Source organism: Chanodichthys erythropterus, chromosome 5 (assembly GCF_024489055.1).
Source record: "Chanodichthys erythropterus isolate Z2021 chromosome 5, ASM2448905v1, whole genome shotgun sequence".
Taxonomy (NCBI): Eukaryota; Metazoa; Chordata; class Actinopteri; order Cypriniformes; family Xenocyprididae; genus Chanodichthys; species Chanodichthys erythropterus.
In genome coordinates, this window is record NC_090225.1 from 34,093,959 (window position 1) to 34,118,788 (window position 24,830).

The 24,830-nt window shown below is 36.6% G+C and overlaps 1 protein-coding gene across 2 annotated transcripts in view; it reads left to right on the forward strand.

The window, feature by feature from the left end:
• The window catches only part of LOC137020243 (collagen alpha-1(XIX) chain), a 234,726-nt gene that overhangs the window by 201,418 nt on the left and 8,478 nt on the right, over positions 1 to 24,830 (forward strand). For both annotated transcript variants that reach the window (XM_067385510.1, XM_067385511.1), the window contains 6 exons: positions 106 to 168; positions 5,040 to 5,075; positions 10,157 to 10,201; positions 10,668 to 10,820; positions 19,182 to 19,248; positions 21,063 to 21,206. In XM_067385510.1, the coding sequence (XP_067241611.1) occupies positions 106 to 168; positions 5,040 to 5,075; positions 10,157 to 10,201; positions 10,668 to 10,820; positions 19,182 to 19,248; positions 21,063 to 21,206 (508 nt within the window). The remainder of the gene's footprint in view (positions 1 to 105; positions 169 to 5,039; positions 5,076 to 10,156; positions 10,202 to 10,667; positions 10,821 to 19,181; positions 19,249 to 21,062; positions 21,207 to 24,830) is intronic.

The window sequence follows — 24,830 nt, forward strand, 5'->3', positions numbered from 1 at the left end:
TTTCTTTGTTGCTTGTTAGCTGCTGTCAATCATACAGCAGGTTTTGCCAACAGGATGATGCGAGACTGATGATGTCCAATTTTCCCTCTTTGTCTTTCCACACAGGGAGAACGAGGGCCTCTGGGAGAGACTGGCTTCCCTGGACCCGAAGGGCCTCCTGGAGCCCCTGTAATCAATCTTAACATTCACTACACATGTAATCTGTAATATACACTAATGTCTGTAATCTACAGCAAGGGTTTTTTTTAGACTTCTTTATGATAGGACTCGAAAATATCATAATCTATTCATAAGGGATCCATATCCTAAAATATAAAGGTATCTGTATCTGTAGAAAAGATACAGATTTTTTTTTTTTTTAATGCAATTTTATAATATATATTTATTTGTAAGCACACTGTGTCTGAAGGCACCAACACCAACATAAGAACCTATAGAAGGACAAGACCTCACAAAACAACATGGGAAACACAAGGGCTAAACATACAGACAAGCTAACAAGATAAGATAAAAAGACACAACCGTGGATGCAATCAAGGGGAACCAATGAAAAAAAAAAAAGGGACTACAAAGGGACTACAAAACTAGACTGGAAATTCTCATATATATGCAAGTTCAGTGTTCCAGGGGTGTTCCAATGAGCACAAATGTTCTGAGATGCTATAAGAAAACCATTTTCATAATGTTCTTTTAGCAGTTTCACGGAAATTAATATGGAAGCCAGGTTTCACCTCAGAGTAAAAAAATTAAAAGGTGCAATGTACCTTGTACTATGTAATGATATAAAGATGCAATTTTAAAGAGGTGATTATGATTTCACTTTTTTAACTTTAGTTAGTGTGTAATGTTGCTGTTAGAGCATAAACAACATCTGCAAAGTTACAACGCTCAAAGTTTAATGCAAAGGGAGATATTTTCTTTTGAAGAATTCTCTGTTTAAGGACTACAACAAACGGCTGGTAGGGACTACAACAAGCTTCTTCCTGGGTTAGTGACATCTTTAACCCTAAAATTTACATAAACCCTGCTTCACAAACGAGGCTCAATTCAACGCTGGATTTGCACAAATGATTAACATGACGGCACATGTTAGTCGATGAGTTGAATCAACTCCACAGCAAATGCATAATTTATCCTCTAACCGTTCAGAAACATCCAGTTGCATTCAAAAAGTTGTAACTTCTTGAAGTCTCTCCATCAGTGTCCGACTCCGGTTTGAACAATATAAGGCTGAACACCGTTACTGACAATCATCATTTTGGCTGCGTGAGATTTTCCAGCTTTGTTGTTGTTGAGCAACCGAAGAGCAAGCTGTTAAAGCTCCGCCCTCCTCTGGAAAGGGGGCTGGGAGCAGCAGCTCATTTGTATTTAAAAGGACACATTAAAAAAAAACTACTTTTTTTAAAAGTAGTTGCAGTTCTGAAAAATAAATTGCAATTGTGAGATATAAAGTTTTAAACATATGAATGATTGAGAAATATATGTAATTATGAGAAATAAAGTTGCAATTGTGAGAAATACACACATAACTATTTACATAACCTGAAGAGAAAAGAATAGAATAAAACTTTATGCAATGTTTTATCAAACACTATTGTTTTGTTTTTTTTTGTTTTTTTTACAATTGCTCATGTTTTCCTTTTGTGGCCCCCCGGGTCCCTGGATCTACCTGTAATCTACAATTTATGCTGAACCTGGCTGTGATCTACACTGCCTATAATAACATTTAGTTCTCATTAGTTTATGTCCTCTGTTTTCAGCTCTGTGATCTTATAACAGATAGATCCATCATTTGATCCAGCCTTGAATTGCAGACCAGATTTAATTAACTGATTAGTGTGCTGATTGATTCACAGTTTGACTCGCTGTGGATTCAGTGTTCTGACTCAAACATTCTTTTGGGGTTTATTTTTCCTCGATTCTTGATTTCTGCTCACTGGCCTGTAGTTTAATTCAGAGTTTGGGCTGTTTCTGTTTCTATTAGATATCCCAGAATGCTGAGACAAAATACTGTAAACAAGCATCAGAGATATTACTGCACAACTGGATATATACAGTTTTTGATCGACTGAATTACTACGATTTCTAATATAGTGTGATATAGCAGAATACACCAGAGCTCTGTGTTAGATTATTCTGTATAAACTACAGCAACTATTTTCAGCTGTAATATCTCACTTCATAGCACAGAGTAATCTCTTCATATACTTGTACTGTGGTGTTAAACCCGGCTGATTTGTGCTGTGGTAATGAGTGCAGTCACTGGGGTAAACGTTTGATTGGCTGTCTCGGTGAAGGAGTACAGTGGCTGAATGGGTCTCATAATTGCTTCGTTATTCACACAGCCATAATGCCTTCGGCATCTCCGTTGAATACACAGAATTCCCCAGAGGAATTCCTGTTTCTTCTAGGTGATGTTTCACAACTTATTTCTAGTTTATCTAGCTCAATTCCTAATTGTTCACACTTAACCTTAGTGGAACAGTGTGCGCTAAGCTAACGAAAGATACAAACTAGACTACATCAAAGTTGACATGGTGTTTGCGACATAATATGACATACAGTGGCTCCAAGAAGTATTTGGACACTTTAGACACTTAAAAATGCATGAATGCCATTGCATTTGATGATTCAAAATATCAAAGCAAGTGGCTTTTTTTTTTTTTTTTTTTCTAAATGAAACAGGACATTTAACAAAGAAAAACACTTTGGTAACACTTTACAATACGGTTCATTTGTTAAACATTAGTTAATGGATTAACTAACATGAACTAACAATGAGCAATACATTTGTTACTGTATTTACTAATCTTCGTTAGTGTTAGTTAATGAGAATACAGTTGTTCATTCTTTGTTCATGTTAGTTAACAGTGCATTAACTAATGTTAACAAGCTTTTAATAATGTATTAGTAAATGTTGAAATTAACATTAACAAAGATTAATAAATGCTGTATAAGTGCAGTTCATTATTCATTCATGTTAACTAATGTAGTTAACTAATGTTAACTAATGAACCGTATTGTAAAGTGTTACCAACACTTTTTTCCCCCTTTGCAACCACCTGCACTGGCCAATCACTACATGACCAGGAGCTTATATTAAGAAAGAAAATAGGGCCAAATTTGATTTCATATTGACTTCTGATTTCTATGGAATTAGTTTTCCTTAATATATTTCAACTATCAATGCATTTATCATCACATAGTATAAATAAGTAAAATTAATTAAAACTTTCTCACAATTGCAGCTTCATTTTTCAACCTTCAAAATAGATTTTCTATTCAATTTCTCATTTGCAACTTTTCTTTTAGAATTTCAACTTTTTCAGAATTGCAATTTTTCTGTCAGTTATGAAAGCTTGTTTCTGTCGCTAAATAAACAAATTAACATGGTAATTGCGACTTTTTATCCCACAATTCGGACTTTTTTTCTCACAATTGCGAGTTATAAAGTCAGAATTGAGATATAAACTTTTAATTTGGAGAAAATTTTTTTTCCCTCATAATTGGACATTATAACACATAATTGCGGGTTTATATCACAATTCTGAATTTATATCATACAATTTTGACTTTATATCATACAATTTTGACTTTATATCATGCAATTCTGACTTTATATCATGCAATTCTGACTTTATATCATACAATTCTGACTTTATATCATACAATTTTGACTTTATATCATACAGTACAATTCTGGCTTTATATCATGCAATTCTGACTTTATATCATACAATTCTGACTTTATATCATACAATTTTGACTTTATATCATTAAATGCTGACTTTATATCATACAGTACAATTCTGACTTTATATCATGCAATTCTGACTTTATATCATACAGTACAATTCTGACTTTATATCATACAGTACAATTCTGACTTAATATCATACAGTACAATTCTGACTTTATATCATACAGTACAATTCTGACTTAATATCATGCAATTTTGACTTTATATCATGCAATACTGACTATATCATACAGTACAATTCTGACTTTATATCACGCATCACGCAATTCTGACTTCATATCTCACAATTCTGACTTAATATCATACAATTCTGACTTTATATCATACAATTCTGACTTTGACTCGCAATTCTGACTTTGACTCGCAATTCTGATTTTATCACGCAATTCTGACTTTGTCACAATATTTGACACTATAACACAATTCTGATTTTATATCAAACAATTCTGACTATAAATCGCAATTCTGACTTTTTATCACAATATTTGACTTTATAACACAATTCTGATTTTATATCACTCAATTCTGACTATAAATCGCAATTCTGACTTTATATCACACAATTCTGACTTTTTATAAATTGCAATTCTGACTTTATATCACACAATTCTGACTTTATATCTCACAATTCTGACTTTATATCATGCAATTGTAAGTTCATATCTCGGCATTCTTAGAAAAAGTCAGAATTGTGAGAGAAAACAGCAATAAAAATGTCAGAATCATGAGATAAAAAGTCGCAGTTACCTTTTTTATTTTTTATTTCATGGTGGAAACAAGCTTCCATAGTCAGCTTCTATGTGACAATCTTTACTTTAAAATCTCACAGTTAAAGTAACTTTTTTTTTTTTTTTTTTTTTTTTTGAGGTGAAAACTGGCTTCCATTTTGTGGTTTTCTAATAGCATCTAAAAACATTTGTGCCCACTGTAACATCTAATTACCTATTGAATGATAAACAGTGCAAAGTTGCTTTTATTGCAACAGTGTTATTTTAGTATCATTGAGATACTATTATAGTTTTTATTAATATTCTAAGTGGGTTTTTATTTTTAGATTTTCTACGTTTTAGTAATTTTGTTGTTTTTGTCAAGTTTTTTTTTTTCAATATGCCTATAATGATGTTGTTGTTTTCAGTTATAGTTTATTTTAGTACATCAAGTTTCAGTTATTTTTACATTTTTTTTTTTTTTTTTTTATTATTATTTTTATTTTAGTTTCAGTTAAGTACAATAACCTTGGATTGCAAAAATCGATGGGAATGTTCTGTCTCCTCCACAGGGAAGGCCGGGGAAAGATGGAATTCCAGGCTATGAGGTATGTGAGTGTGCAGTAAATGCTTTTGAGAGGGCTTTGGCTTCAGTTATATAATATTAGTAGAAAATTAATGCTTTTACTTTAATACATGCAGCATCTAATAACTTGTGCCTTAATATTTTGCCAGCAAGTTAGAATAGTGGATGACAAGGGCTTGAATCTGTGCTGGTCTACATTTATCTCCGTCTCACTAGATTTCTTTCTTTCCCAAGCAAATAAAAGCCCAACACTAGTCATTAGTCTTGTAAAGTTTTCAATAATAAGACCGCTTACTCACTGCTAATGCTCTCCAGTGTGGATAAAATCCTGCCCATGAGCCATTAAATCATGAATAATGCATGCGATCACTAATTAAATGTCCCCTACAAACAGGGTTTGTAGTTTCGAAAGCCTTGTCACGTCAAAAATTAAAAAAAAAGTTCTGTTTTCTGATGCCTTGTCACAACAGAACGCATATCTACGGCAGAACTGTGTGACAAATCGCACTTCTGCACATTACGGCAGCAAACAGACACATCAGAGAGCCGCCAACACACGAACGCACATATATAGACGCCTCCGTCACAGACAGACAAATGCGGTAAATACAGCATACATCTGCAGATCTTAATGAGGTGAGCGAGAAAGAGCAGAGGATGAGTCAGAAGTCAGTTTGTTCAGCGGCCATCTTGCTAACGTTCATGGGCAGCTATTTTCTATAGAGTGCAACAGTGCCCACTGCCCACCCAGTTTTTCAGCAGTGCTTGTTCTGGAAGTATTTAAGTCTTCTTTAAAGCATTATAAGCCACAAACCAAGCCAACCAGCTACAAGGTGATTCATAACATTACAAACTTTGATTTGAAGTAAAAAAGGATTTGAAAATCTGACAAAAATACGAAGGTACAAGACTGTGTACTTAACGCCTTTAGTGGGTGAAAGAACTACAATCCCATGAAGCATTGCAAACAGCATAATCGAATTAAAAATAACGGAGAAATATAAGTCTGCTCATTTATAAACATTGATTATATATATATATATATAAACAATATATTTTAAGTTTATCGCAAAATATGCTTAACTATTGAAATATTGAAATATTTCGAGAGTCTAGGGAGACTGACTCGATTACGCAGTGCTTCATGGGAGTGGGCGGGCCTAAAGAGATCTTTTGCCCATAGACAGTAAAAGAAATGGACACAGCGACCCCATTGGAACTCAATTGAGTCAAGTGAAGCCCATTTTTAGCGATTTTTAGCACTTCCCTTTCTGACGCGCAGACTCACACTAAGCTTGATGACGTCCGCAACCTGTCTGTCAGATGTAAATCTTCTAGTAGCTGTGCGTGCAAACTGCCATCGTTAATCTCGCAGAGACGGCGAGCTTGAGCGGGGAGTTCTTTGGCGTGAGTGAGCAGGAATAAGTATTCTGATTAATTAGTTTGTATAGTATTTTAAAATGTAACGCCAGTAGGCTTCTCTCTTGACGTCTCCCCGATTGCCTGCGAGCTTCTCCTCCTGTCTGTACGGTAATTTCTCTACTGTGCGACAGAGAGTCGAGTGGTTAAGACGCAATCGTTAGCTTATTTTTACAAAAACTGTTTCTACGGGGCCATAATGTAACATAGAAGGTAATGGAGCCCTTTATACATTGTTGTGTATCTTTGGAAATAAATAATGGACAAATGGAGTCTTTAAACGCCTCAGATGTAAAGTTATTCACTGTCAAAGTGACGCCAAAATGAATGGGAGTCAATGGGGATGCTAACGCAAGTGAAGTTCTGCTACAAGATGGCGGCACCCGGCCGACTTCAACTTCCGGTCGACTTCCTTGGGCACTGGTTTTGCTGCAGTTTGCTTGTTTCGACTCTCTGGTGGAATTTTCTGTACAGCATCATCCATAATATAGTTTTTCACCATGGTAAAAAAGTATTTTAAAACTAATTTTTAAGAAACTAAGAAATAATGTGGGCTGATGGCTTAGACTGAAGCAAATACTATCGATTAACAACCTCGTAGCTCACAGGCTGTTTTTAAAGGTTTATTAGTTGTTGTTAAAAATCAATTTCCCTATGAGTTTTCACTTCTGGAACCCGTCTATAGGCTGTAAGGGTCCAGGTTTAGCTGGTTAGCATGGTCAAGTTTGCCCTAGTCTCACGTAGCCAGACCTTCAGACTGACGGCAGAAGGTCTGGACTCTATCGCAGCTTTCAAGGTCCAAGGACCGCCCAAGAGGACGTTTGACTGACATGTAAAGCAACCAATCAGAGTTCGTTTTGCTCCACGTCATGTTTAGGGATGTGAAAATGAAAGACGATGTCCCTACAATGACAGACCGTCGTGCATCTATAAATTATTAATTCAAGAACGTTGTGCAAGTTTACTGCAGCAATGGAGCCGCGAACTTCACATACCTTTGGAAATTCAGCATTTATTTGATCCTGATAAGCACTCGTTGTCACAGTTGTAAACATGACGGCATTCTTCTATGAGGGGGATTGGAGTCACGGAATTTGTTTCCAAGCGGACCATTAAAGAACGCAACACACACGTCTCCCGGACATCCTGTAGATTAAACCGACCAGATGACGACTTTGATACTGCTGAAGTGTTTCCAGATAAGTGTACCATATGCATCAGACATTCAGCCAACGGTCTATGGGTGTGACATCTGTGGCTGAGACTAAGTTTGCCCTTGCTGGTTGATTCTATAACTACAACATCTTGCATTATTTTGTACTATTGTAATATTTTTTAATATTTTTTTTTTGCTTTTTTATATTTCTATTTAACTTTGTTTTTCAGTTTTAGTAATTTTAGCACTATTTCAGTTAGTTACCAAAGCAACATTTCTAATTTTCATTTGTTTGTTATATTTTTTTTGTTAAAGGGCTCCTTTTATGCTTTTTTACATTTTCAGCTTTTATTGTATAATGTTGCTGTCTGAGCATGAAAAAGGTCTGCAAAATTACAAAGCACAAAGTCACTCCAAAGGGAGTTATTCTCTATATAAGTATACACTGTAAACCCGAGTAAGTTGTCAAAACTTTAAATGCCTTAAAATTTTTTAAGTTGAGAAATTCAATGTTTAAGTAAGCAGAACTGGCAGATTTTTATTTTGTACTCATACATATAACATTTAGTTTTAGCATTTACTCTCCCTTTCGAGTGCTGTAAAACCATGCTGGGAAATAGAAATCCCAGCCCAGTTTCAGTTAAACTTAAGTTCTTCTAAATTAAAAGAAATAAGTTCATAAAACTCAAAACAATGAAACAGTCCAGTTTATTTAAAATATATCAGTTCTGTGAACTTGAAAGAAAAAGAAAGTGCTAAATACTCATAAAAGTTAATTTGACTGAACTAATTTAAGTTTGTCCTACTTAAACCAATTAAATATTTTGAGCGTTAGGGTTTACAGTGAGCAATGTTTCTGAAATCCCTGAAATGCCTCGATTGTAGTCTCGAGTTTTCTTCCGGGAACAAACACATCACAATATCCCTCATTTAAGTAATTCCCGCCCAAGGCATACGAAAACAAAATGGTGAGGCCTGGTTGAGTTGGTTTGTCATGGTTAAGGGTAAGGGGCGTGATTTTTCCGAAAACACGCTTAAAGATGTTGACCAATCACAACACACTGGTCCTGCCGACCAATCAGTGCACATTGAGCTTTTCGAAAGGAGGCGCTTCATAGAGACCGGAACTGAACAGAGCTTTACTGACAGACTGGGAAAAGAAGTGCTGCAACAATGTAAAATATGTGGAAAATAATGTGTGTTTTGAACATTCAAGCTTGAAAACCTATTCTAGTAGATCCCAAACACAAAATAAAGACTTTGAAAAAGGGCATGATAGGTCCCCTTTAACATTAACAACATTCGTGACATCATTTCCTGCATTTCACATGGGTTTTGTGGCTAACTTGAACTGACTCAAAACTGAGCACCCATGAGCAAAGATGGTAGATTTTATACCGAGATTTTCGACGAGCAGCCCACCTTTCAACCCTTTATGCTGTCTCTGGATGAGTCAAGGTTCAAATGGGTGCAGATCATCTGGAGGAAGTTCACTGGCCTTATTTTCGCTTTCATTCACGTCACTGTCTTCTCAAATGGCACGACTGCGTGTTCGCAGGGTGTTGGACCACTCATTGAGAATTTTCTCTATTTTCTTTTCCCCCTCCCTGCTTCCTTGTCTGTCTGTCTCTTTCGGTGGTGCAACAGTGCCATCTAGCAGGAAGGAAATTCCTCAGTCCTCTCCGTTTCATACCTTTCCATCTCTTTTATGGCAGGGGCTGAGGGAAACACATTTCAGTGGGCACGGTGATGGCTTTAAGCTCTCCTCATCAGGAGCCTGGGAATAGAGAGGAGGAGAGAGAGTGTTAGACATTGATGGGGGTGTGGATGAAAGCAGATGGTTGAGGATGCTTTCACAAAGTGCCTCCCGCTTTAGAAACGCAGGCTAGATTGCATTTCTTTTTTGCTCGGCTGCTGTAATCCAGCAGGAGAATTTGATACAGAGATGTTCCCTGAGGAGCTAGTGGGAGCCGTGATGCGAGAGAGGAGCAGAGATAGATGGGAAAGCGAGGGGAGGGAGAAATGCAAGAGTGGTTTTGGAGTACAATGAGAGGTGTTTCTCTACAGAGCCCTCTCAGAGGAGATGGAGAGAGAGGAATAAGAGAATGAGAGATCCAGAGGTTCACGGCTTTCATGAGTTCGAAGAGAAAATGGTCATTTGTAAATCCACCAAGCACTTTCACTCTGCTCTCAACTGAATTGATAGAAAAGTTGGGCCATTAAAGCAGCCAAATAATTTCATTCCTCTAATGCAGTTTGGGAGCAGTCTATGAAAAATAGAACGGTTTAGCTGTCTATATGTATGAGGGTTTACTTTGGGGACCAAAAAAAAAAAACAAAAAAAAAAACATGACTGTACGTTTGCTAAATCTGACAGAACCACTTTTGGAGACCTTCTCAGTTTGAAAAGAAAATTGAGAAGCTAATTTTGTGTGTATATACTGTATAATGTGTATGTATACATGTAAAATGCAAAATTAACCACCAAATTATTTTTGTCCTAATTTTCTCCGTTTGTATTTTCACAGGGAGCCACAGGCAGACCTGGAGACAGAGGCACTAAAGGAGAACGGGTAAAATTTTCATACTTTGTTTTGATGGATTACATAAAATATAATGGTTTGACAGCGTGACAATCATTTGTGTGTCAGAATCCATTTTTATGTCAGAAACACCAGTTTAATGCTGAACATGTTTTCAATTTCTAAATATATATTACTGATGTTTGAAAAAAAAGAGAAAATCACTGTAGCATAATTACAAATCAGGAAGACATTTTGTTGTCATGTGACAAGAAAACCATAAAATAGAAAGTATCACAAAGGAGAAAACATCAATAATCAAAGTAAACGCATTTAGAATGTATATCTATATTATTGACTAATATCTCTTAGCCACATGTAGTAGTTTCTATTATTTTATCATGGATTGAATGTAATCCAGCCAGTCTATTATCAGTTAATCTTAAGGCAGCTCCCAATAGCCAGCATGTGTTTTTTGTGTTGTGATGTTATTCATATTCTGGCTTTGCCTTTGCAGGGAGATCCGGGGATTCCAGGAGAGAGAGGAGTCCAGGGAGAAAGAGGGAAAGCTGGAGACATAGGGCCTATTGGTCCTAAGGGGCCGCCTGGACAGAAAGGAGAACCAGGCTCACCTGGATCTTCAACAACACCGGGGACCGTCAATCTGTTGGTATGCACAAAATCCTACTGTTATAAGCCATAGAGACAGACTGTAGTATTTATTAAATCAAAATTAAACACTTTCCATTTTGAAAGACTTCATGACACTTGTGGAAAGACTCGAGGTTGGGTTGGCTTTCTTTAGGACTGCTAATGCTTAGATATACGTACACTACCATTCAAAAGTTGTTGGTCAGTAAGAATTTATTTATTTATTTATTTTTTGGGTGGGGGATTTATATTTCAAATAAATGCTGTTCTTGTCTATTCATCATAAAATACTGAAAAAATGTATCAGTTTACACAAAAATATTAAGCAGCATAATTGTTTTCAACATTGATAATAAGAAATATTACTTCATCAGCATAAATCAGCATATTAGATTAATTTCTGAAGGATCATTTGACACTGAAGACTGGAGTAATGATTCTGAAAATTACAGGAATAAATTACATTATATAATGTATTAAAATATAAATATTTTTAAATAGTTTTTACTGTATGTTTGATCAAATAAATGCAGCCTTGGTGAGCATAAGAGACTTCTTTCAAAAACATTAAAAAACCTTACCAACCCCATACTTTTAAACCATGGTTCCCAATTCCAGTGCTCCAGAAACTCAAGACGTGCATATTAGGAGTTCAAGGTTTGATGCCATAATATGCTTCTGTAAATAAATATAATATAAATTACCATACATTCATTTAATATACGTGTATAATACATCATTTCATCTAATCTGTCAAATTTAAAAGCCCTAAACTGCATGATAAATGTATGTTGCGATGTTAAATATGAAATAAAAAAAAAAACATTTACCTGTACAAAAACTTTACATTTGTGAACAGCTGAATACAAACACTCGGATTGGAATCTATGATTGCAGTCTCCGCTCTAATTCATCCCAAACGTGTTCTTTCGGGTTGAGGTCAGGACTCTGTACAGGCCAGTCAACAAACTCCGCACCAAACTCGCTCATCCATGTCTTTATGGACCTTGCTTTGTGCACTTGTGCGCAGGCAGGGGCCATCCCCAAACTGTTCCCACAAAGTTGGGAGCATGAAATTGTCCAAAATGTCTTGGTTCTGTTGTGGCAAAAATCAACTCCGACTCTACTGCATAAGAGACAAACACGTCCAATTGTCTTTAAAGCTTTTATTTCTTGCAAGAAAGGTCAGACAGGTCATACAGAAACACAAGTAGCTGCAGAGTGTAAGACCAAGAACGAAAGCTTCCCCTCACTTTTATATCTCTAACCTCAAAGGCCGAAGCCTCTGTCCTTTTACCATATTTGGAACATCCCTTAGTGGCTGTAACTTTCCACACATTGTTAGCACAGACATGTTTTAAACATACATCTTGTATTTCCCCATACCATATCTTGCTCTTTCTATTTCCAACATCTATGTTAACACTATGTTAAACATCACCACTTAAGCCAACATCATATCATGTTCCATAAGCATCATATTTCACAAGAATACAGGTAAAAAGCATATGAAAATTTAAAATTTCCACAACAGTTCCTTTGACTGGAACTAAGGGGCCAAGCCCAACCCCTGAAAAGCAACCCCACACCATAATCCCCCCTCCACCAAACATTGCACTTGGCACAATGTAGTCAGGCAAGTACCATTCTCCTGGCAACCGCCAAACCCAGACTCGTCCATTGGATTGCCAGACAGGGAAGCGCGATTCGTCTTTCCAGAGAACCCGTCTCCACTGCTCTAGAGTCCAGTGGCGGTGTGCTTTACACCACTGCATCCAACGCTTTGCATTGCACTTGGTGATGTAAGGCTTGGATGCAGCTGCTCGGCCATGGAAACCCATTCCATGAAGCTCTCTACACACTGTTCTTCAGCTAATCTGAAGGCCACACAAAGTTTGGAGGTCTGTAGCTATTGACTCTGCAGAAAGTTGGTGACTTCTGCGCACTGTGTGCCTCAGCATGTGCTGACCCCACTTTGTGATTTTACGTGGCCTACCACTTCGTGGCTGAGTTGCTGTTGTTCCCAATTGCTTCCATTTTGTTATGATACCACTAATAGTTGACCGTGGAATATTTAGTAGTGAGGAAATTTCCCGAATGGACTTATTGCACAGGTGGCAACCTATCACGGAGCCACGCTTGAATTCACTGAGCTCCTGAGAGCGACCCATTCTTTCACAAATGTTTGTAGAAGCAGTCTGCATGCCTAGGTGCTTGATTTTATACACCTGTGGACATGGAAATGATTAGAACACCTGAATTCAATGATATGGAGGGGTGTCCCAATACTTTTGTAAATGCCGCTCTTTATCAATGGGCCACTGAATCATTGATTCACCCGATTGATTCGCTCAAAACGCGGATTGATTCAGAAACGAAACGAAACCGCTGTGTGTTAAGCAAACGCAGACAATATTATGTCTAAAATATAACGCAATATTAACTTCTGATTTAGTGAGCTGTTGTATAAAATCAATATCGCATTTGGGACAAAAACTATGCTAGTTGCGCTAGTTACTGGTGTGATATAGCTTTACTATATCATATGACAAAAATATGAGATAACTTATACGTTTTTGCCCAGATATCTTGAATTTTAGGATCATTCTAACTGCATTCTAATAGGCTTCATCATGCAGTGAGTTATTGCCCTGCTTATTTGTCATCAATCAACTGTATGAAATGTCAGATAACCTACGTAAGTCAGGGGCAGGACGGGTGCATTAATTGTGTTAATAATTTTAACGCATTATTTTTCACTGGTACTAATTAACACGTTAAATCAACAGCCCTAATTTTAATGTAATTTCCAAAATGTCCATTTTTTTATCTAGGAAATCTTTGTTGATATTGATAAACAGATTTTTTTTTTTAATTATTATTTATATTGATATTTTAAAATGAATATTTAATAGCAAGTTATGATTTCTTAATATTAACAATTTCATACATTATAAAAATCATGATCAAAATGTTTTTATCAAATGTGATAGAGCAGGTATTTGAGGTGTATTTATGTAATAATCAATTACATTTTTACATCAAATTTTAAATAATTAAAAAAAAAGTTAATATATTTTGTTGAAGTTTCGATAGCTTGGTTAAAAAAAAAATATATACTTTTTTTACTGTTATTTCATGTGTCAGGCTTTACAAGGTTAAGGAACGTTCACATCAGCAGAGATTTACAGCAATAGAGCAACCGGTAATCAGCGATTTGTGATGTGAGTTGGCATTGAAGCAATTTGAAGTAACATCAGTGATACATGGTCATTTTTTTATTTTCTTTGTCAAAAAAAAGCGGATTCAATGTCAAACAGTATATCCCATTTGAAATCAGATTTTCAGAAGCTGTGGCCAGTGGCACAGCCACTCAAATAAACTTTAGGGCCTTCAGCAGCATGAACACCCACTACAATCAACTGTACTGCTACTCCATAACCTGCAGCAACTGTCAGTGTGAACAGATTACAGTGACTGCACACTCTTCTGGAGGTGGAGCACATCTTTGACCTCAGTAAAGATCCAGTTGCTCCCGATCTGCACCAGCCTCCTGGCCCCCAGCCCGAATCCATAACCGCGGGGTCACCCCACGCTGTTCAGAGGGCAACCGTCATTGATTGCTTTGTTGTGCATAACACAAGCGTGAACACTCCAGAATAAATAATTAGTAACTCTGCACAACAATAATTACCCACACATGTCCACGAACCCATTAGCCTCTGAAAAGCGCAGGATGCAGCAAATAGCCGCCTGCTGCGATGCCTGTATCCAACGCGCTCAGTCCCAATCAACCAAACTCACAACCATGCTGCTCAGGAGTGTATTGTGTGTGTGTGTGGCGGGGGTGGAAGGATATAGTAGCGTCAGGAGCTCCACGAAACTCCACCTCTGTAAACCGCGCACACAGAGCAACAAACATTAATGTTCTTTGAAAGATGGCTGTTTTTATGGCAAGGTTGTGAGGGGTTTAAAGAGATTGTTCACTCAAAAATGAAAGTTCTGTTATTATTCACCCTCATGTTGTTCCAAACCTCTTTTTTAATTTTTTTTCTTCTATGGAACACAGCAGCTGAGTTTGTGAAGAACATCCTGGTTGCTTTTTCATATAATGAAAGAGAATGAGAACTAGGACTGTCAAGCTTCAAAGAGCAATAAAAATGGAGTTCTGAACTTGAACGCTACTATCAAAAAGTTTAGGGTCAGTAAGACCCTAAACTTTAAAGAAATTATTACTTTTATTTAGCAAGAACCCTTATCAAAGGTGACTTTAAAGACATTTATAATGTTAAAAAATATATATATTTCAAATAAATGCTGTTCTTTTGATTTCTATTCATCAGAGAATAAAAATATTAAGCAGCACAACTGTTTTCAACATTGATAATCATATAAAATGTTTCTTGAGCAGCAAGTCAGCATATAGAATGATTTCTGAAGGATCATGTGACACTGAAGACTGGAGTAATGATGCTGAAAATTCAGCCTTGCCATCACAGGAATACATTACATTTTATAATGTATTCAGGTAGAAAATAGTTATTTTACTGTTTTTGCTGTAGTTATATAAATGCAGCCTTGGTGAGCATAAGAGACTTCTTTCAAAAAACATAAAAAAAAAATCTTACTGACCCCAAACTTTTGTGAGGAACACAGTACAATTTGGGTCATGAACTGTTGATCATGAATTGTTTTGTGAACTGGATAAACTGAATCACTGAAAAGAATAACTCAAAATAACTTTTTCAATCAAACATCACAACTTCCTCATGAAATTTTATGAATGTGCCAAGATGAGCAGTGTGGATATAAAGCTTTCTTTTTTCCCTGTGAATAACACCTTCAATTATTTTTGCAAAAAGAAAATTATGCTACATTCACCAAGACCATCTCAAAGCAATTATTAGTACTTTTTTTCCTGAGTTCAAATGTATGCAATTATTCGTTTTCACTATTTTCTATTTTTTTCTGCCTGTTTTGTGCTTTATTGCTACCAGCCTTCAAAAATCGTCCTTCCTTGACACTAGCTGTGTTTCCTTTACCCTTCAAACTGCACAAATTTAAATTGTGAATTAAAAATACGCCCAATGGAAACACTTCAATTTCCAAAAACTCCCATATATCGCAAAAAAAGATTTTAAGCTCGCATGAGGCAATTCGGAAAAGGAATATTTCGCAAAACTACAATGGGTTTTTTTGCATTTACATGTCACCTGCCATATTTAAAAGTCGCTCATTCTTTAAAGATGGAGTATGTTTGGAAGACGAGACAGATCATAAAAGACAAAAGAATTACAGGAATACTGGATTGTAAATTTAAAAAAAATGCCACAACTTATCAATACCTGGGGAGAAAAACCCAGAAAACCTCATATGTGGCCACTCCCAAGTATAAGGGGCTTTCATTGGCATTAATGCTTGGACAGCACACCTACTGTACGTCTATTTCGATAATGGCTAGTGCATAAATAATGGCTAGTGCAGTGGCTGCAATACACTTAAACCTACTAACATCCATTGCCGTCCATTTTTTTTGCGAATACCATGCTTTATCATGCCTCAGTGAAAAACACTATTTTGTCAAATAGCTAACATAGCATAATCAGATGCAGCTTTATTTTTAGTAACAGTAAGAATTTTCTCCATCATACAGTATGTTTTAAAATTAATTGCATGCCATTTATCAACAAGCCATCCAGCATTTATTAAAGGTGATAGAGAGGATTTTTTCATCGACTGAGAATCCAAAGACTGTTAGGCTGTGTGTCCACCTCTGCTGAAAACGCCTATCTGTGAGCGCTTGAGAGCGCTTCTGCAGCGCAGCATTTTTTTCCGTTGAGACGCTTTGTTGCTATGATACGGAATATCCGCGTCACTGTTACTTATAACTGATTTTGCAGGCAATTTGTTTCAGGCTAAAAATGTTCACACAATGTGGAATTACTTGCCATGTATGTTCGGAGACCAGCAATATTAATTTCTCATCCATTTTGTTTCTGTTTGTTGATGTCTCTGTATAGCAAGAATGTGACAGTTGGTCGGAGTTGTATTTGTCCCGCCCCTCCTCCACTCTGATTGGACAGCTGGCTAAAAAGTGACAGTGATGAGCGCAGCGTTTTACTCAAAGTTGAACATTCTTCAACTCGAGGCAACCAGTAAAAAACGTCCAGCTCTCAGCACTTGAGCGTGAAAAAGACGTTCAGCGCCTCGTTACGCTCCTGGCGTTTAAAAAACGCGGCGTTCCCATTGAAAACAATTGAAAAAATACGCTAGCAGCTGGAAAAAATGCTTAGGTGGACACACGGCCTTACTGAGTTTTTGAAATGAGCGCATGCGAACAGTTCACCTCCTTCACAGCTCACTTTAAAGGAACGTCTCCCAAAACTCATGCACTAGTATTGGAACACGAGTGTTTACCACCGGCATTCGCTGTGTCGTGTTGGTGGATTCATTATGTCTCATAATCTGCAGTTGTTATTCCTGTCTCCTGACAAAAACATTGCATGGGGTGCCTGTGGAGTGTGGAAAGTTACGGGAGCGCGCAGCCGCGCACGTCTCTCACAAGGAACGTCATGGCAGTGATTGACAAGCCAGAGGGCCAATCGTTTGCGATGATTGCGTAAACGATTGGCTGATGTTTTTAAGGCGCTACCTCGTGCACAGATGATGTATATTAATATTATTCCTTTCAGTGCACCTAATAAATAGTCTTTTATCCGTTAGTAAAGACCGTTTCAAGTAATATTGCAAAAATGTATAAAACAAAACATCCTCTTTAGCACCTTTAATGATATTCTAAAATCGATCTAGCTTACTGCAGTGTGTCTCAAACAAGTGTCTCACAGCAGCCGCTGAGCGAACTCAAAGAGTAATGTTATAACATCATTTTCAACACACTCAAATGTATCTAATATGATAAACAGAGCTGCGTTACCTCATACTCATGACCGGAAAAGCGGAAGCAGTGCCGGCGACTGTGTTATAATAAAAGTTCTGCAGCTCCTGAGGCGTGTGTTGCGCAATCGCTCCAGCGGCCTCGTTCAGCTCCCACAACACTCTGTCCTGCTCTGCTTCATACTACAGTAACATTAATAATCGCATCCATGAAGATGATTTCTTCCCGATTCTTTTCCACCGGATGTGAGGTGAAGACCACTTGTCCCAAGATTCCGTGCTCAAACTTGCCATCATCAAGCTACGCCTTTGTTTTGAATAGGCCTCTAGCGGACAGAAAATCTGACATATTGCACCTTTTATGAAAGCACCATCAGTTTGCAATAGTTTTTTTATTGACATTCAGGAAATATCACACAAGTTTTGCACAAATATGTCATGGAAACCTGTCTGCTGTCTGCAAATATTTTCTTGTGGAAGTCAAATCTGTGCATGACACTTGTGGTGTTAGGGTATGGGTGGGAGGGTTTTTTTTGTTTGTTTGTTTGTTTTTTTACCTTACCTTTGGAGTGTTCCAGGTATTGTTAATGACTTTTTATGATACTGAAATAGCATCTGTTATTTTCTATGCTGTAGTGTTTTGGGGTGGTGGGATTTCTGAAAGGGATAAACAAAAAAGACTCCACAAACTGATTAGGATGGCCAGTCTTCCATCATGAATCATAAATCTCACATACTTCATGAAACTCATTTAGTAATAGACTTATTTATCAATAGGGTGATAAAGAAAGCCTTTTCTTCCATCTGCTGTAAGACTGTTTAATCAAAGTTGATTATGATTTGTTATATACTGTTATATTGTGTCAGACATGTGTTTGGTTGGTGTAAATGTTGTTTTTTATTTAGCTTTTATATATTTATCTTGTAGTATGTGTTGCTGTTGTGACATATGGAACCACCCCCACCCCACCCAGGGGATAAATAACATTTGTCAAATCAAATCAAATTTTGAAGCACTGACACGAGTCATGTTAAAGGGCTTTTAGACTGATCGCTGAAATTTTCAACACGGAAAATGCATTAGCCCATTTCGTTTTAACCGACCACAAGCATTCAGGTGAGGATGCTGCCTGAGGCACAGAGCTTCGCAGGGCCTCTGAGCGTTTGACAGAATGGACTTGAACTGTGAAATGTTTGTTTTTGATTGGAAGGAAGAGATTTGTTTTCCTACGAGATGTTCTTCAAAATGCAGGCCTCCTGTGTAGAGCAGTGATCATGAATGGCAAGATGCTTTGAGGAGAGATGGTGATTACGCCATTATGTGTCATCCATCCCTTCGTCTCTGAGAACTCCAACATTTCTCAGGATGAATAAAACATGAATCACTGCCATTCCGTAGCTGCACTTTTTAATCTGCAAATCATGTTGTGCTGTTGTTTGTTTTCCCTCTCTGCCTTCTTTTCTTCACTTTCATTTCTTTTTTCAGGGAGATACAGCTGCCTTGGAGGAAATTAAAACATTCATCCGAAATGAAGTTTTGCGTATATTTGAAGGTACATCATTTGCCACCACTGAGGTGTTTTCTTGTAGTCTCCACCAGTAGATGAGGGTTTTCAGTTCTTTTTGTGTGTCTGTGTGTGTGTGTGTTTGTGTGTCTTTCAAAACTTTGAAAGACATTTAAAAGGCAGTTGTCAACGTTAACAGTATGTTACGTTAACAACAATGTTAACAAATGAGATCTTTACCAGATGGGCTTCAAAAATGAGAACAGTTAGGATAAAGTGTAGTGACTTTTAGTGTAATACCAGCTTGTGTTTTAATGTCGACTTCCACAGACCTTTGACCTTAGACTTAAACGAATGTTTCTTGAGTAGCATATCAGCATATTAGATTGATTTCTGAAGGGTCATGTGACACTGAAGACCTCCGGAAATGTTGGGATGTTTTTTTAATTTTGAATAAAATAAAAACTAAAAGACTTTCAAATCACATGAGCCAATATTTTATTCACAATAGAACATAGATAAAATAACAAATGTTTAAACTGAGAAATTTTACAATTTTATGCACAAAATGAGCTCATTTCAAATTTGATGCCTGCTACAGGTCTCAAAATAGTTGGGACAGGGGCATGTTTACCATGCTACACGCATCTCCTCTTCTTTTCAAAACAGTTTGAAGACGTCTGGGCATCAAGGTTATGAGCTTCTGGAGTTTTGGTGTTGGAATTTGGTCCCATTTTTTCTGATATAGGTTTCCAGGTGCTGAAGAGTTCGTGGTCATCTTTGACGTATGCGCCAAATGTTCTCTATAGGTGAAAGTTCTGGACTGCAGGCAGGCCATTTCAGCACCCGCACTCTTTTACGACAAAGCTATGCTGTTGTAGTAGCTGCAGTATGTGGTTTTGCATTGTCCTGCTGAAATACACAAGGCCTTCCCTGAAATAGACGTCATCTGGAGGAGAGCATATGTTGCTCTAAAACCTTTTAAATACCTTTCAGCATTCATAGTGCCTTCCAAAACATGCAAGCTGCCCATACTGTACAATTATGAACCCCCATAACTTCAGAGATGCTGGCTTTTGAACTTTTTTAACTTTTTTGAACGCTGATAACATGCTGGAAAGTCTCCCTCCTCTTTAGCCCGGAGGACACGGCGTCCGTGATTTCCTACAAGAATGTCAAATTTGGACTCGTCTGACCATAGAACACTTTTCCACTTTGAAACAGTCCATTTTAAATGAGCCTTGGCCCACAGGACACGACAGCGCTTCTGGACCATGTTCACATATGGCTTTAGTTGGCATCTGCAGATGGCACGGTGGATCGTTTTTACCGACAGTGGTTTCTGGAAATATTCCTGGGCCCATTTAGTAATGTCATTGATGCAATCATGCCGATGAGTGATGCAGTGTCGTCTGAGGGCCTGAACACCACGGGCATCCAATAAAGGTCTTCGGCCTTGTCCCTTACGCACAGAGATTTCTCCAGTTTCTCTGAATCTTTTGATGTTATGCACTGTAGATTTGTAAAGCCTTTGCAATTTGACATTGAGGAACATTGTTTTTAAAGTATTCCACAATCTTTTTACGCACTGTTTCACAGATTGGAGAGCCTCTGCCCATCTTTAAGACATCCCTTTTATAGCTAATCATGTTCCAGACCTGATATCAATTAACTTAATTAGTTAGATGTTCTCCCAGCTGTATCTTTTCAAAATTTCTTGCTTTTTCAGCCATTTGTATTGTAAATATTGGCTCATGGGATTTGAAAGTTCAAATTTAAAAACGGCAATCATTTCTGGAATTTGTATTGTATAATAATAATAATATAATATAATAATGTTTTTTTGTTGTTGTTCTTTTCAGAGAGGTTTTCAGACAGTTACGCACTGCTGCAGAAGACACCAGCAGCTATATTAGCCGCACAGGGTCGACATGGCCCTCCGGGGCCACCCGGTAATGATGGCTCCCCAGGACCCCCCGGAGAGCCTGGACCTCCAGGCCCCCAAGGTAGGAGCCAAAACCCAAAAGACTAAACATATTATGGACCTCTTTACGCTGCTCCTACAATGGTCTTGGCTCACAAAAAAACACAGATGCGCAAGACCATGATTTATTTATATGACTCATCTGTTTTCCCAGTATTAAGCTAAGTTTTTTTGCTAGCTTCTCAAGGATTCCAGGGCTTTTTTTTTTTTGTCTCTTGGTGGAAAAAGTGTGTTTATGTGTATGTATTATATTTGTATTTACTGTGTCAGCTGCTCCTCAAATGGTTGATTGAGTTACTCTGAACTGAGCGGTTTGAGGTCATGTTGCTTTTTTGGCCAAGTCGAGCTTTGAACCTCAAGTTTTGATCACATTAGCCTCTATTATTTGAGCCAACATTATCTTGCTCAGAAGACTAGAAAATGAGCAAGACTGTAATGTCCTTCCTGCACGGCATGCAAAAATGGCCGTTGATTGGAATATTAGGTGTGAGAGATCTTGCTTGCTACGTCAGAGGAGAAAGGCAGCAGATAGCTGCATGACAAAGTGGCATATGGTGCCTAGAGCCTGGCGGGACATATGAAGACGGATGAAGAACCGGCCCAGAATAGGAGAATGTAATATCGCCCTGGACAGACTTGTGAGAGCAAGAAAGATAAAGAGAAGTGAGCAGATGGAAAAAAAGCCACGCAATATCTCACTTTGTTGGATTAAGCTCAGCAAAAAAACGAAGGGGAGTGAAAAAATAAGCAATTCTGAACATTCATCAAAGACTGGCAACTAATGTACTGCTCCTCTAGGGTTTCTCATCAATAATAACTTGCAGTTTGGTTCTGTCCCTCCTGTCTGAGTTCCTAAGGACCCTTAACCATTAGGACATGATGCTTTTCAAGATATGAAACTATGGGGTACATTTGAACTCTAATAATTGATGTCCATGCAAAGAAAACACATACTTTGGGCTGTGCTGAGTGCATATACAAATGTTGTGAAGATTGTATTATTTATATATAGATTGTATTGATGCATTTATAACAGCGGATGAAGCTCTGAAATGCCGATTTCTATCACTTTAATGTGTATTTGTGTTGTGTGGCACATTGAACTGCGGATTGTGCTTTGGAGAATGTTAGAGAGAAAGGTTTCTCTGCAGGCACAAATCCAATGCGAGGTATCAGAGATGGAATTTTAACCCTGATAAATCAGAAATTGAGCATCATCGTGTGGCTTGACAAAGTTTGCCGGTAATATTTCCTCATTATTCCTCGTCATCCTCCACTGGAGTCTGAGTCTGTCCTCCTTTGGAATCCACAATTTGGCCACTTTTTTCATGTGATATGCTAAAATATATTGTTATGAAGAAAAATATCTCTGCGATCTTTACATGTCTGAGTCACATTAATTCCACTTGGGGTCAGTTTTCTTGCTGGTTAAACTAAATGAGAATCTGCACCAATAATACGTCTTTGTAGGTGTTGCTCAAGAACGCTTCTAAATGCTGGTGTTGAATTTAAATGCTTTTGCTTTTTTATGTCATTTTGTGTCTTTTTTGGGTGCCATTTGGTTTTTACTTATTTATTTTTATTTCAAATACACTGCCCGTCCAAAAAAAAAAAAAAAGTTGCTGTTTGGATTTTAATAGGCAAATACTTAACAATCTATGAATGCATCATTAATACAGTGATTATTATGTTTCTAGCTTGTTTTGTGTTTGACAACGGTTCTTTTAACTTAGCTTTTCGGTTCTTAAACAACCATGTATTAACACACATCATGGCCATATTCCAGGATGACAATGCCAATATTCATCAGGATTAAAACTGTGAAAGTATGGTTCAGAGAGCATGAAGAGTCATTTTCACACATGAATTGGCACCTCTGAGTCCTAAACTTAATTTCATTGAAAGTCTTTGGGATGTGCTGGAGTAGACTTTACAGAGTGCTCACCTCTTGCATTGTCAATACAAGATCTTGACCAAAAATTGATGTACGTTACAACGGAGCTAAAGACACCTGAAGAAGAAAATGGGCTTTTCACTAATCTCAAAGTGCATGATTGCAGAAAAAAAAAAAAAAAATGTTTGTATTAAACTTTGATGTAGCAACAGATTTTGTGTGAAAATAAATCATAAAAGTGGTTCATTTTGTTTAAAAAGTCTAATAAATGTATGAGGTGGCGAGGGGGACCTTTTACCCCACACACGGGGTTATAACAAATACTTTTAGCTAAAATAATATGTTTTTAGTAATGTCTAGGTTAATACTTGTTCAAAGGAATCACTGTTTATTTTGAGTAATATTTTTTTTTTGTTGTTCAAAAAAGTTTATATAAAAATGTTTTAAAAATACAGAAATACAATTATTTTAAAAAGTAAAGATTCTGCAAGCATTGAAGGAGATACCATAATATTTAATATAGATTAACAGTAGTAACAATAAATATTTTATTATATGTCATGATTAATATAATCTTTTTAAATATGATCGTTTCATTATAAGTATGGGTATTATCTCTAAAGTGGATACCCAATTTATATATGATACCCATATTTACCCATATCATGTCATGTCAACAAATGGACAAGTCAGATTTATATTATGTTAATTATTGTGCCTTTTGCCCCAACAGCAGGAGCGCTTTTTACCCCAAAATACCATACTTTTTCATATTCTTCCCTTTTTTAAAAAAAGAAACTGTTGCTTTAATTACCTTGAACAAAACTGAAAATCATTAAGAAGACCTTTGTCTGAAAAATAAACATTAATTTAATCGATTCTCATTTGCTACTTAAATCAATAACATTTTAAAAAAAACATCACATATTACTGTAGATCAAACTACCTCAGAATCAACATTGCACTGCTGCCCACGATCACGTCAAGGATCAGAAAAAATTACGTTCATCTTGCAAAGCGTATGTTAAGGAAAGTGCTGCAGCAAGTTTTTGTGCCATTTAGAGCTTTAGATTAAAATTCAAATAAAATTAAACTCTTCAGTCAGTACTTTTGACAACACTAATCCATACTCTCTTAAGTATTTGGCTATAAAAATCCAAACTGTGACTTTTTTGGGGGGGGGCCGGGCAGTGTATATTCTTAAAAAAAATTATTTATTGTGTTTCATATTGTTTCTTAAAATGACATGAACCACATATATATATATATATATATATATATATATATATATATATATATATATATATATATATATATATATATATATATATATATATATATATATATATATATATATATATATATATATATATATATATATATATATATATATATATATGGTTCATGCAATTTGAGAGTCATATAACATCATAACATCTAAAACTACTTATGCAACTGTTTTACAAAGCTCAAGTGTTATCAGCCATGCTTTTGTATAACAAATTTTTTTGGGATAACATTTTTAATCCCTTTGTAACGTTTTTTTTTTTTTTTTTTTCATTTAAAGGTGTGTCCTATGGTGATGAAATCCTCTAACTTGGTTTCATTAAAATGTGTCTAATTTATATTTATATTTTAAGCTGTATTTTCCTGCATGCCAAGAACATACCCGATTATACTTAATGCTGATTGAGCAGTTATTATCAGATATTGTCATTTTATGCAGAGTAATGTACCAAGCTTTTTTTGTTA